At 41.4% G+C, this 12,760-nt stretch overlaps 1 protein-coding gene across 10 annotated transcripts in view; it reads right to left on the bottom strand.

Annotated features, from left to right (window-relative positions):
* Positions 1-12,760, bottom strand: part of LOC121571763 (reticulon-4) — a 52,248-nt gene that overhangs the window by 27,073 nt on the left and 12,415 nt on the right. For 5 of the 10 annotated variants that reach the window (XM_041883431.2, XM_041883441.2, XM_041883448.2 and 2 more), the window contains one exon: positions 2,881-3,088. In XM_041883431.2, the coding sequence (XP_041739365.1) occupies positions 2,881-3,088 (208 nt within the window). Of the gene's footprint in view, positions 1-2,880; positions 3,119-4,595; positions 4,757-6,597; positions 6,862-12,760 lie in introns of those variants that run through there. The other 5 variants (XM_041883481.2, XM_041883486.2, XM_041883490.2 and 2 more) reach the window with 5 other exon arrangements.

The raw sequence follows: 12,760 nt of genomic DNA, 5'->3' as shown, positions 1-12,760 counted from the left end.
TAAGTAATTAATTTGCATTTTATTGCATGACATAAGTATTTGATACATCAGAAAAGCAGAACTTAATATTTGGTACAGAAACCTTTGTTTGCAATTACAGAGATCATATGTTTCCTGTAGGTCTTGACCAGGTTTGCACACACTGCAGCAGGGATTTTGGCCCACTCCTCCACACAGACCTTCTCCAGATCCTTCAGGTTTCAGGGCTGTCGCTGGGCAATACGGACTTTCAGCTCCCTCCAAAGATTTTCTATTGGGTTCAGGTCTGGAGACTGGCTAGGCCACTCCAGGACCTTGAGATGCTTCTTACGGAGCCACTCCTTAGTTGCCCTGGCTGTGTGTTTTCGGGTCGTTGTCATGCTGGAAGACCCAGCCACGACCCATCTTCAATGCTCTTATTGAGGGAAGGAGGTTGTTGGCCAAGATCTCGTGATACATGGCCCCATCCATCCTCCCCTCAATACGGTGCAGTCGTCCTGTCCCCTTTGCAGAAAAGCATCCCCAAAGAATGATGTTTCCACCTCCATGCTTCACGGTTGGGATGGTGTTCTTGGGGTTGTACTCATCCTTCTTCCTCCAAACACGGCGAGTGGAGTTTAGACCAAAAAGCTCTATTTTTGTCTCATCAGACCACATGACCTTCTCCCATTCCTCCTCTGGATCATCCAGATGGTCATTGGCAAACTTCAGACGGGCCTGGACATGCGCTGGCTTGAGCAGGGGGACCTTGCGTGCGCTGCAGGATTTTAATCCATGACGGCGTAGTGTGTTACTAATGGTTTTCTTTGAGACTGTGGTCCCAGCTCTCTTCAGGTCATTGACCAGGTCCTGCCGTGTAGTTCTGGGCTGATCCCTCACCTTCCTCATGATCATTGATGCCCCACGAGGTGAGATCTTGCATGGAGCCCCAGACCGTGGGTGATTGACCGTCATCTTGAACTTCTTCCATTTTCTAATAATTGTTTCAACAGTTGTTGCCTTCTCACCAAGCTGCTTGCCTATTGTCCTGTAGCCCATCCCAGCCTTGTTCAGGTCTACAATTTTATCCCTGATGTCCTTACACAGCTCTCTGGTCTTGGCCATTGTGGAGAGGTTGGAGTCTGTTTGATTGAGTGTGTGGACAGGTGTCTTTTATACAGGTAACGAGTGGAGAACAGGAGGGCTTCTTAAAGAAAAACTAACAGGTCTGTGAGAGCCGGAATTCTTACTGGTTGGTAGGTGATCAAATACTTATGTCATGCAATAAAATGCAAATTAATTACTTAAAAATCATACCATGTGATTTTCTGGATTTTTGTTTTAGATTCCGTCTCTCACAGTTGAGGTGTACCTATGATAAAAATTACAGACCTCTACATGCTTTGTAAGTAGGAAAACCTGCAAAATCGGCAGTGTATCAAATACTTGTTCTCCCCACTGTATATATATATTTTCCAGACTGACATTGCTCGTTCTAATATTTCTATTTTTCTTAATTCCTTTTTTTATTTGCATGTGTTGTTAGGTATTACTGCACTGTTAGAGCTAGGAACATAAGTGTTTCGCTATACCTGCAATATCTGCAAAATGTGTATGCGACCAATAAAATTAGATTTCAACCTCAACACAAAACATGGGTGAGGGGTCTACAATAACCTCTTAAGCACATAGGTTGTCGAGGAGTGTGGTTGGCCTTCTGTTTGCACGTTAGATTGATTTCTAAGAACGCAAAGCCAAGAACCACACTTGACCGGCTTAGTTATGCTTTTCTGAGCACTAGTCACTTTCCCTGTAATCTTAAACCAAGATAATTTAATGTTAACGTGTGGTTGGTGAGAACTCATAAGAAGGCTTTGAGCCACTGCCAGGAACGGGGATAACCAGAGTAGAAGCTCTCTGTGTGACAGAGTCACAATGTTTACTCAAATAAGAGCCATGTCGCTCCTTGGCTGGGAATACATCTACTTCTGTAACCCAATCATCTAAATCAGGACAAAATTGTACTCCAACTTTATCAATTAACCAGTAGCTGGATTCATGTTCAAATTGCCTGATTCCTAAAACAGATGTGGTGTTTCAATTCAGTCAATTAGCTGCAATTCAATTCCTGAATTGACTAAATGGATACTCTTCAGGAATACTGCCTTGGTATAATGATCACTGGTCCATGATCTTACATTATTCTACTGGTCCATGGTCTTACATTCTTCTACTGGCCCACATGGCTGGGGTATTGGAAATGTGAGATGCCAAGATACTCCAGAGAGCAGGTGAGGAGGCAAATGCATGCATGATGTATGTAATAGATGTTTTCTGCAATACATCATGGTGTATGTTGAGCAGTGGTGTAAAGTCCTTAAGTAAAAATACTTTAAAGTATTACTTAAGTAGTTTTTGGGGGTATCTGTACTTTACCATTTTTATTTTTGAGAACTTTTACTTTACTACATTCCTAAAGAAAATAATTTTCCCTGACACCCAAAAGTACTTGTTACATTTTGAATGCTTAACAGGACAGGAAAATGGTCAAATTCACACACTTATCAAGAGAACATCCCTGGTCATCCCTACTGCCTCTGATCTGGCAGACTCAAAAAAACAAATGCTTCATTTGTAAATGCTGTCTGAGTGTTGGTGTGACCTTGACTAGCCGTCAATAAGAAATAAAAATAAAATTGTGCCGTTTGGATTGCCTAATAGAAGTAATTTGAAATGATTTACACTTTTACTTTTGATACTTAAGTATATTTTTGCAATTACATTTAATACTTAAGTATATTTAAAACCAAATACTTTTACTCAAGTAGTATTTTACTGGGTGACTTTCACTTAAGTCATTTTCTATTAGTGTGACAATTGGGTAGTTTTTCAACCACTAATATTGAGAAGTGGGTTACTCACTTGAATGGGTGCCCTTCATCAGACTTCTGGATGGCCTGCAGGATCCCCTTGTATATCCTGAAGCAGATGGTGACGGAGAGGAGCGCCAGACCGATGTAGGATGAGACGCTGACGATGCTGCAAAGTGTCAGGGAGAGCAGCAGGGAGAGGCCAGCGCCAAACACCACGGCAGAGGTCTTGACATCGCGCCAGTACAGGAGCTCTACCACTGCATGAGAGAAGGAACAGTGTCTGAAAGCTGCAGGACACAAAAAAACAATTCAGATAAGCTAGATCATGGTGGTGATGTGGAGGTGGAATGAAAAGGGGGAATTCTATGAAAAATTAACACCCAATTGAATTTGCGTCTTAATTATTTGTCTGCAGATAATTAGCTACTAGCCACACTACTTCACTGCACTAAAAGGGAATCCCTGGTGTTCCCTGCAGCTGACATGTTTAGTTTACTGTTGGAATACCAGTATTCCACTGCAGGTAATGCAGCTAGTCCAGGTCCATTCATAGCCATGGTATAGACCTAAGACCTGTTTCTTTTTTAAGATTGAGTGACCAGGGGGTGGTGGTGGGGTGGGGTGGCTAACAGACAGCTGGGGGCAGGACAGACTCATGCTTGTGTTTCACCAGGAATTCCTAGCAGGTCAGTATACAATATTAGATGTCTCTTTTACATCGATTTCCTAATGGCAGACACATTTCAGACATTGCTTGAGTCTTCAATGTGCAATGACTTGGCAGGCTACCAGATTTCAAATGGCTTAACAAGCAATGAATGAGCTTATAGTGGAAAACCCAAATCACATTTGACAAGTTTGTCAAATAGATAATCATATCATGTAATTCATACCAAAGCTAAGTCTGATGCATCAATGTGATTGAATTGATGATCATATAGCTGACAATTATAGACAAGTAAAATGCCTAAATGCACTGCAGGAGCAGAATCATACGCAGCATCAGCAGTTTTAGCCAGCCTAGGGACACACTTCACTGTCAAAATCACAAGAATGCTTCTCGAGAGGAATCAAAATCAGAGGTGCAAGTCAGACCCTTTATGGACCACGCGTGGGGTGTCGGTTTTTAGGCAGTAACGCTAAGCTTTTAATTTCTCCCAAACGCCAATGTTAGCTGCTAACTTAGCTAGATAGCTCGGCTACATCTCGTTTAATATATAGCTAGCTAGCCTATTAGCCAGTTACTAGTAACTAGCGCCAACATTTACGTCACCAGGACCCTTTGTCTAGAATGTTGCTAGCAATAATAGCTCATGTGCAACCGTGAAGCGGTTATTTCAGTCCCAACGCGTGTCTACCGTACATATGGTAAGCATGAACTAGCATCTGTGGGGGAACCTAAAATAGCCCAGGCATATTAACCGCGCTGATCTCATCATATATATATATATATATAGCTAATAAACACGCCATGTTTTAATCAAGTCCTTCCGTATACATCTCCACGGGGGGAGATGGATAAACAGGGAAATGGCTATGAATCGTACATGACGCCATGTGTCATCTCAGCGTAGCCCCATCACGATAAAATGTCCAGTTTGACCTAGCTGGGCCTCTGCATATGCCATGCACAGCTCAATTCCTACCCATCCGCCTCCCGCCTAGCGTTGGTCAAGCAAAGTGGTTAATTCAAATGGCGATACAATCGAATATAAATGTGATATGAAACGGCAGCATCGTACACAAGAGAATGACAGCGCTTACCCCGTTCGGCATCCATTTTGAGCCTCCTAGCATTCAGCACCTAACTAGTTCAGCTAGCGATGTGAGGTCCGATCATTATGCGCAGCTCTGCAGCGCCTCAGCCCTTTCTAATTATGTTGAAGTTTCAATACGTGCCCAATGCAAATATGTGAATGAGCTTTATTCTAGGGAAGAGTGGTAGAGCTTTGTATGAATAGTCATTTGGTTTCGAAACGGAATGAAAATATTGGAAAAGGGGGAGTAGGTGGTGTGGAAAATGTTACATAAATCATAACTGCAAATGTTGACCAGCTTTATCAAGATAACGCAACAGTGCATAGTTGTGACCGACAACTGGTCAAATCTCAAATCAGAAGTTTATTACAAAGCCATGTTTTAATAAAATACCAATTCCAACAAAAGTAGAAACTGCCCACCACAGGCAATTTGCAATGTATTGAAAATCTTGCATACAGCCCATTTGCAGCAGTGGGTCAATATTTAACCACTACAATGGTCTGGCAGTGAGTTCATAGCCATAATGCCCTAGCCAGAAACAGTCCTATTCAAACTCCTACATCAGAGCACATGTCCAATGGAAATCCATGCACCCTATCATGCCCAGTTCAAAGAAACAAACAATATGCTTACCCGCTAAAACTAATTATCTCAGCCCAATACTGCTTAGTCACTGAGTGACTCAGGCTGGTAGTAGCCTACTACACTCATACCCTATCCAAGTGCCTCTTTCATGCTCAACTGATAGTGCGCAGCCAGATGGTAGAATGGATGACATACCATTTAGTCAAATAGTTGAAAGAGGCCCTTTGAGCACAATGCCCTTTCTGTTGCAATGTGTGAATTGCCATGCTGCATCCCAGAATGATGCAATGGCAGTAGCACACATGACAAATCAGCAGACGTGAGCACAGCCACAGCACCAGTGTGAGGCTCAGGCAACCAATGTCCCCGTCTGAGCTAAAGGATGGCTACAACTGGGCCTGGAAAACACCAGAAGACCTTTTCTGCCATAAGCCACATGGCTCCTCTGGTGCTTGCCATATAGGCTAAGTGTGAATCCATACATACATTTTAGTCATTTAGCAGACGCTCATATCCAGAGCGACTTACAGGAGCAATTAGGGTTACGATTTTTCACCTAGTCTGCTTTGGGATACGACCCAGCGAACTTTCGGTTACTTGCCCAACACTCTTAACCACTAGGCACACAGACTTTTTTATTGTTGTTGCACATGCTGAACAATTTACTAATACACCTTCATAAATCCTAGTCAGAAGACTAAGGCTGAAGGCTGGTCCTGAACTCAGCAGCACTTGTCAGAGGGGTTAGAGACCCCTGGTGCACTGGGAGCACCGGACCAGGCAGTGGTGAGTCACCTCCAGGAATCATTAAACAACTATTACACTTGTCGCTTTTGCTCAACACCCCTCCTCCCACCATGCACCTTTGGAAAGACTTTCAACCTTTGGTCAGAGTAACGCTGACGGGTATCTGCCAGGATAGTGTATTACACATTAGAAAACCAGAGAAAATTGTAGATTTTTGTGTGTGGCTTTAACAGTCCCACTGGTTACCAACAATCTGTTATTTATTTACGGATGGCTACACATTCATTTTACATTTTAGTCATTTAGCAGACGCTCTTATCTAGAGCGACTTACAGTTAGTGAGTGCATACATATTTTTTATTTTTCAAACTGGCCCCCCGTGGGAATCAAACCCAAAACCCTGGCGTTGCAAGCGCCATGCTCTACCAACTGAGCTACATTCATAGAGAAAATGGCATGCATGGCTGAATGGGACAAGCAACCCACTCAAAACTACCAAAGTCATTACCAGTAACATACTACGAATGTCAACAATACCTGTGCATTGTTTAATAACCACCCTTTAAAAACAAATGGACTACTTTTAATTTCACAAATTAAAAACATATTTGCCATCACTACTAAAAAAATTCAGAAATGGTTACCGCAACAGTAAAATAAGTAAGAGGGATACCCTTATCTTTCCACTGTGGCGGAGGCTGGGTGTCTCCGTTTTCAGTTTTTCCGTTTTCCATGATAGAGCCGCTGTGTAGGTATCAGCAGGGCATTCCAGACAGCATGTGGTGTGTTGGGCTGGAGGCGGGTGGGGTGCGGGGACCGAGGTGGAAGATGAGGGACAACCAAACCTTCCTCCTGTGAGATGACTGCAGTACTACTGCGCTCTCCCTCCCCCCTTTTCTCTTCCTCTCAGGCTGTAGGACTGAGGTCAGCTGACTGTCTGCTGGCACGTCTAACGCACTGACGCAGCGACTATAAACTCCCCATCTAACTCACTCCCCCTTATCTCCCAGTCAGATACTCTCCCTCCCCTTGCGCAAATGTACATGTGCTTTTCCCTCCCTCTCATCACCACATGGATGACAAAGCAGTGAGTAGGTGACTCCACCCAACGGTCTCTGTAGGGACTACAAGTGCATAGATTAGATAGACTATCCCACTACCTTTAAACTACACTACAGTGTGTACTGTGACTGTTCATTTTTAATGCCCTCTGAATTGCCTCCAAAAGTTTGAAAGTTACATTAAACAATTAAAATACTCCAAAATCTAACCTCATGCTCTAGAAAGCATCTGACATCCAATCAGACCATTACTGCACTTAAATTAATGTAATATTACTCAATTATGTTGATCAGAGTCAAAGTCCATCTTCAAAACTGTGTACCATATCAAATCAGCCAAACAATGATTTGGTCATCACCAAATCAACCCTCATCAGTAGTCAGTCTTAAATCACATAAGAAAATTGTGATTGTTGTATTAGTCCACCTCACTCATTTCACTTAAGTCTGCCTAGGTTTACTAATCTTTGTTTCAAATAATTTATAAATCACGTTGTGTTTTCAGCAAGTCTCTTAGAGAGTTGACAAAATGGGTCAGCTCCAAGTATATTCACACTCAGCACTACAGCAGGAGTCACTTAGATAAATGGGAGGTAACTTTTTCTAGCATAAGGGTGTAGTCATACTGAAGATAGACTATGGGTGACTGATTAATTCATTAATTATAGTGTGGTCGTTTACTACAGCTCTGTGGATTCAAACAACCCGCAATCTCACTAAGGGGGTTTTGCGAATGAGAGGGCAGGGGTGATGTTTCAGATGGTATTGCATTTCCAGTCGAACAAATAAGGGAACACTTGCTGACAAGCTCTATTCTTCATCGGCTGGTGTCGCAATGCAGGCAGGGCCTTTTTTACGGGCCGATTCCTCACACATTGTCTGGGGGTCCGCCAGCCTTGCTCAGAGCAATGTCCCAATCAAATAAATAAAATATCTGCACTCTACTGATATCGGTGTGAATCACAGGGTGAATAACCCCATGGTCCTCTGTAGCTCAGCTGGTAGAGCACGGCGCTTGTAACGCCAAGGTAGTGGGTTCGATCCCCAGGACCACCCATACACAAAAATGTATGCACGCATGACTGTAAGTCGCTTTGGATAAAAGCGTCTGCTAAATGGCATATTATTATTATTATTATTTAACCAGCAAGGTACGACTGAGCCATTCATATGTAAAGTCTTTAGCCTAACGGCAATCATGCAAAAAAAAAAAATGAATAAAACAATTTTTTAAAACTAAAATCAGAAGGCCACTGTCCCAATGCAGTAAGCCTTCCTAAACATATGGACATTTTTTGCTAAGCTGGGTAGGGTTTATTAGGACATGTGGGCTCAAAGGCCATGGGGCCTACAAGGTGGTGTACAGTTTCATATCTCTGGTTATTTTCAGCAAGGGCTAAAACCAGACAGAGTAGAGCAGGTTGATATCAATGACACACACAATCAGGATTTCCCTAACTTTGTCCTGGGGCCCTCCCTGGGTGCACGTTTTGTTATTTGCCCTAGCGCTACACAGCTGATTCAAATAATCAAAAGCTTGATGAGCTGATTAATTCAATCAGCTGTGTAGTGCTAGGAGAAAAAAATTGCACCCGGTGAGGGGAAGCTATAGAAAATGTATACACACACTTGTTCTTGCCACATTTACTCCATTACAGACACCTTAATGCATACTTGTAAATTATAGTATGTGAACTAAACATAAAAAATATACTTAAACATTTTCCTTAAAGTATAATTTTTTTAACGTTCTAATGTTACTGCCCCCACTTAAATACATGTAATTTTGTCCTTGAAACACTAGAATTCCATTCATTCCTATGGAGGACTGTTTCTTCTGGGGAGTGCCAATATGGCCGACCGGTGGCTTCAAAGCCTCTCATTGGCCAATACACAGCAATCCACGGTTTACAGAGTTAATCTAATTCCACAGAGAAAAACGCTCTGGGCAAACTAAAACCACTGTGGGGGCAAGACAGTCAGGACCGCTAACTGCCACAACCTGTTCCCATGGGAGGCAGTTCTTACCAGGCCCTATGTAGTACCATTCAAACCACTTGGCAAGAAGCAAAAATGTAATTGTAGATCAGCTCATTTTCTAACCAGGTGTATTATGAACAACGGGTGTTCACAAGAGATACTGCATGTCTATGAATGTAATGACAGGCATTCAAATATTACTAGATGGCTGAAATGTAAGCTACAGTGCCTTCAGAACCCATTGACTTACTCCACATTTAGTTGTTACAGCCAGAATTCAAAATTGATTGAATAGATTCTCTCACCTATCTACACACAATACCCCATAATGAAAACATGTTTAGACATTTTAGCAAATGTATTGAAAATAATCTCATTTACATACACTACCGGTCAAATGTTTTAGAACACCTACTCATTCAAGGGTTTTTCTTTATTTTTACTATTTTCTACATTGTAGAATAATAGTGAAGACATCAAAACTATGAAATAACACATATGGAATCATGTAGTAACCAAAAAAGAAAAAGAAAAAAAAGAAGTGTTAAACAAATCAAAATATATATTTTACATTTTTCAAAATAGCCACCCTTTGCACACTCTTGGCATTCTCTCAACCAGCTGCACCTGGAATGCTTTTCCAACAGTCTTGAAGGAGTTCCCACATCTGTGGAGCACTTGTTGGCTGCTTTTCCTTTACTCTGCGGTCCAACTCATCCCAAACCATCTCAATTAGTCCCATGTAGCTCAGTTGGTAGAGCATGGTGTTTGCGACGCCAGGGTTGTGGGTTCGATTCCCACGGGGGGCCAGTATGAAAATGTATGCACTCACTAACTGTAAGTCGCTCTGGATAAGAGCGTCTGCTAAATTACTAAAATGTAAATTTGGTTGTGGTCGGGGGAGGCCAGGTCATCTGATGCAGCACTCAATCACTCGCTTTCTTGGTATAATAGCCCTTACACAGCCAGTTGGTGTGTTGGGTCATTGTCCTGTTGAAAAACAAATGATAGTGGGACTAAGTCCAAACCAGATGGGATGGCGTATCGCTGCAGAATGCTGTGGTAGCCATGCTGGTTAAGTGTGCCTTGAATTCTAAATAAATCACAGACAGTGTCACCAGCAAAGCACCTCCACACCATAACGCCACCTCCATGCTTTACAGTGGGAAATACACATGCAGAGATCATCCGTTCACCCACACCGCATCTCACAAAGACACGGCGGTTGGAACCAAAAATCTCAAATTTGGACTGCAGACCAAAGGACAAATTTCCACCGGTCTAATGTCCATTGCTTGTGTTTCTTGGCCCAAGCAAGTCTCTTCTTATTGGTGTCCTTTAGTAGTGGTTTCTTTGCAGCAATTTGACCATGAAGGCCTGATTCACAGTCTCCTCTGAACAGTTGATGTTGATGTGTCTGTTACTTGAACTCTGAAGCATTTATTTGGGCTGCAATTTCTGAGGCTAGTAACTAATGAACTTATCCTCTGCAGCAGAGATAACTCTGGGTCTTCCCTTCCTGTGGTGGTCATGAGAGCCAGTTTCATCATAGCGCTTTATGGTTTTTTCAACTGCACCTGAAGAAACTTCAAAGTTCTTGACATTGTATGTATTGACTGACCTTCATGTCTTAAAGTAATGATGGACTGTCGTTTCTCTGCTTATTTGAGCTGTTCTTGCCATACGGACTTGGTCTTTTACCAAATAGGGTCATCTTCTGTATTACCACCCCCCCCACCTTGTCACAACACAACTGATTGGCTCAAACGCATTAAGGAGGAAAGAAATTCCACAAATGAACTTTTAAGAAGGCACCTGTTAATTGAAATGCATTCCAGGTGACTACCTCATGAAGCTGGTTGAGAGAATGCCAAGAGGATGACAGTTTTGCACAAAGGCAAAGGGTGGCTATTTTGAAAAATCTAAAATATATTTTGATTTGTTTAACACTTTTTATTTGTTTTGGTTACTACATGATTCCATATGTGTTATTTCATAGTTTTGATGTCTTCACTATTATTCTACAATGTAGAAAATAGTAAAAAATAAAATAAAAACCATTGAATGAGTAGGTGTTCTGACCGGTAGTGTACGTATTCACACCCAGAGTCAATACTTTGTAGAAGCACCTTTGGCAGTCTAAGTCTAAGACCTTTCCACACCTGTATTGTGCAACATTTGCCCATTATTCTTTTCAAAATTCTTCAAGCTCTGTCAAATTGGTTCTTGTTCATTACGAGAACAATTTTCAGGTCTTGCCATAGATTTCAAGTAGATTTAAGTCAAAACTAACTTGGCCACTCAGGAACATTCACTGTTTTCTTGGTAAGCAACTCAAAAGTAGATTTGTCTTTGTGTTTTAGGTTATTGTCCTGCTGAAAGTGTCTGCTGGAAAGCAGACTGAACTAGGTTTACCGCTAGGATTTTGCCTGTGCTTAACTCCATAGTTTTTTTTTTTATCCTGAAAATAACTCTAGTCCTTAAATTACAAGCATACCCATAACATGATGCAGCCACCACTATGCTTGAAAATATGTAGTGGTACTCAGTAATGCATAGTAATTGCCCTAAATAACACACTGTATTCACAACAAAAAGTTAATTGCTGTGCCACATTTTCTGCAGTATTACTTTAGTGCCTTGTTGCAAACAGGATGCATGTTTTTGAATATTTTTATTCTGTACAGGCTTCCTTCTTCTCACTCTTTCAATTAGGTTAGTATTGTGGAGTAACTACAATGTTGTTGATCCATCCTCAGTTCCATCTTATCATATCCATTAAAACTGTTAAAGTCACCATTGGCCTGATGGGGAAAATCCCTGAGTGGTTTCCTTCCTCTCCGACAACAGTTAGGAAAGACGCCTGTATTTTTGTAGTGACGGTGTATTGATACTCCATCCAAAGTGTAATTAATAACTTCACCATGCTCCAGGGGATATTCAATGTCTGCTTTTTTTTTTACCCATCTACCAATAGGTACCCTTCTTTGCGAGGCATTGGAAAACCTCCCTGGTCTTTATGGTTGAATCTGTGTGATGACATTCACTGCTCAACAGAGGGACCTTACAGATAATTGTATGTATGGGGTACAGAGAGAAGGTAGTCATTCAAAAATCATGTTAAACATGCAACTTAAGCAAAATAGTACTCCTGAACTTATTTTAGGCTTGCCATAAAGGGGTTGAATACTTACTGACTCACAACATTTCAGCCTAATTTTGTATTAATATGTACAAATTTCAAAAAGCATAATTCCACTTTGACATTCTGGGTTATTGTGTGTGTAGGTCAGTGACAAAAGAAAATCTCAATGTAATCAATTTTAAATGCAGGCTGTAACAAAATGTGGAGAAAGTCAAGGGGTGTGAATACTTTGATGGCACTGTATATCTTCCTATAAAATGGATTGTGTGGTGTCAATGTCATTTTAACAATCTCTTTGGAACATAACAACCCCCCCCCGCACATTTTTATTCAGTTTCTGCACAGAGAAGTCATGAGAAATTCCTTCAGTACTTACTACATCAAGAGAATGGATTGCAAAATACAACAATTATGAGACTGACAATATACTAATCTAAATGGGGGGGCAGATAAACGACTGAATATGAAAACCAAGATCATGAAACCAACATCATGCCAACACACGCACCCAATTGTAATGGTTAATTTAAAAAAAGGGATGATACAGAGGAGAAACTTTTATGGGAGAAAAAAAGTGATGGAGGGAAATGACAACCAAGGAGAGTAAAATGATGCACCAATAAATAAATAAATAAAAAAAAAATAAAAAC

Source organism: Coregonus clupeaformis, chromosome 1 (genome assembly GCF_020615455.1).
Source record: "Coregonus clupeaformis isolate EN_2021a chromosome 1, ASM2061545v1, whole genome shotgun sequence".
NCBI lineage: Eukaryota > Metazoa > Chordata > Actinopteri > Salmoniformes > Salmonidae > Coregonus > Coregonus clupeaformis.
This window is presented reverse-complemented; position numbering and strand designations above follow the sequence as displayed.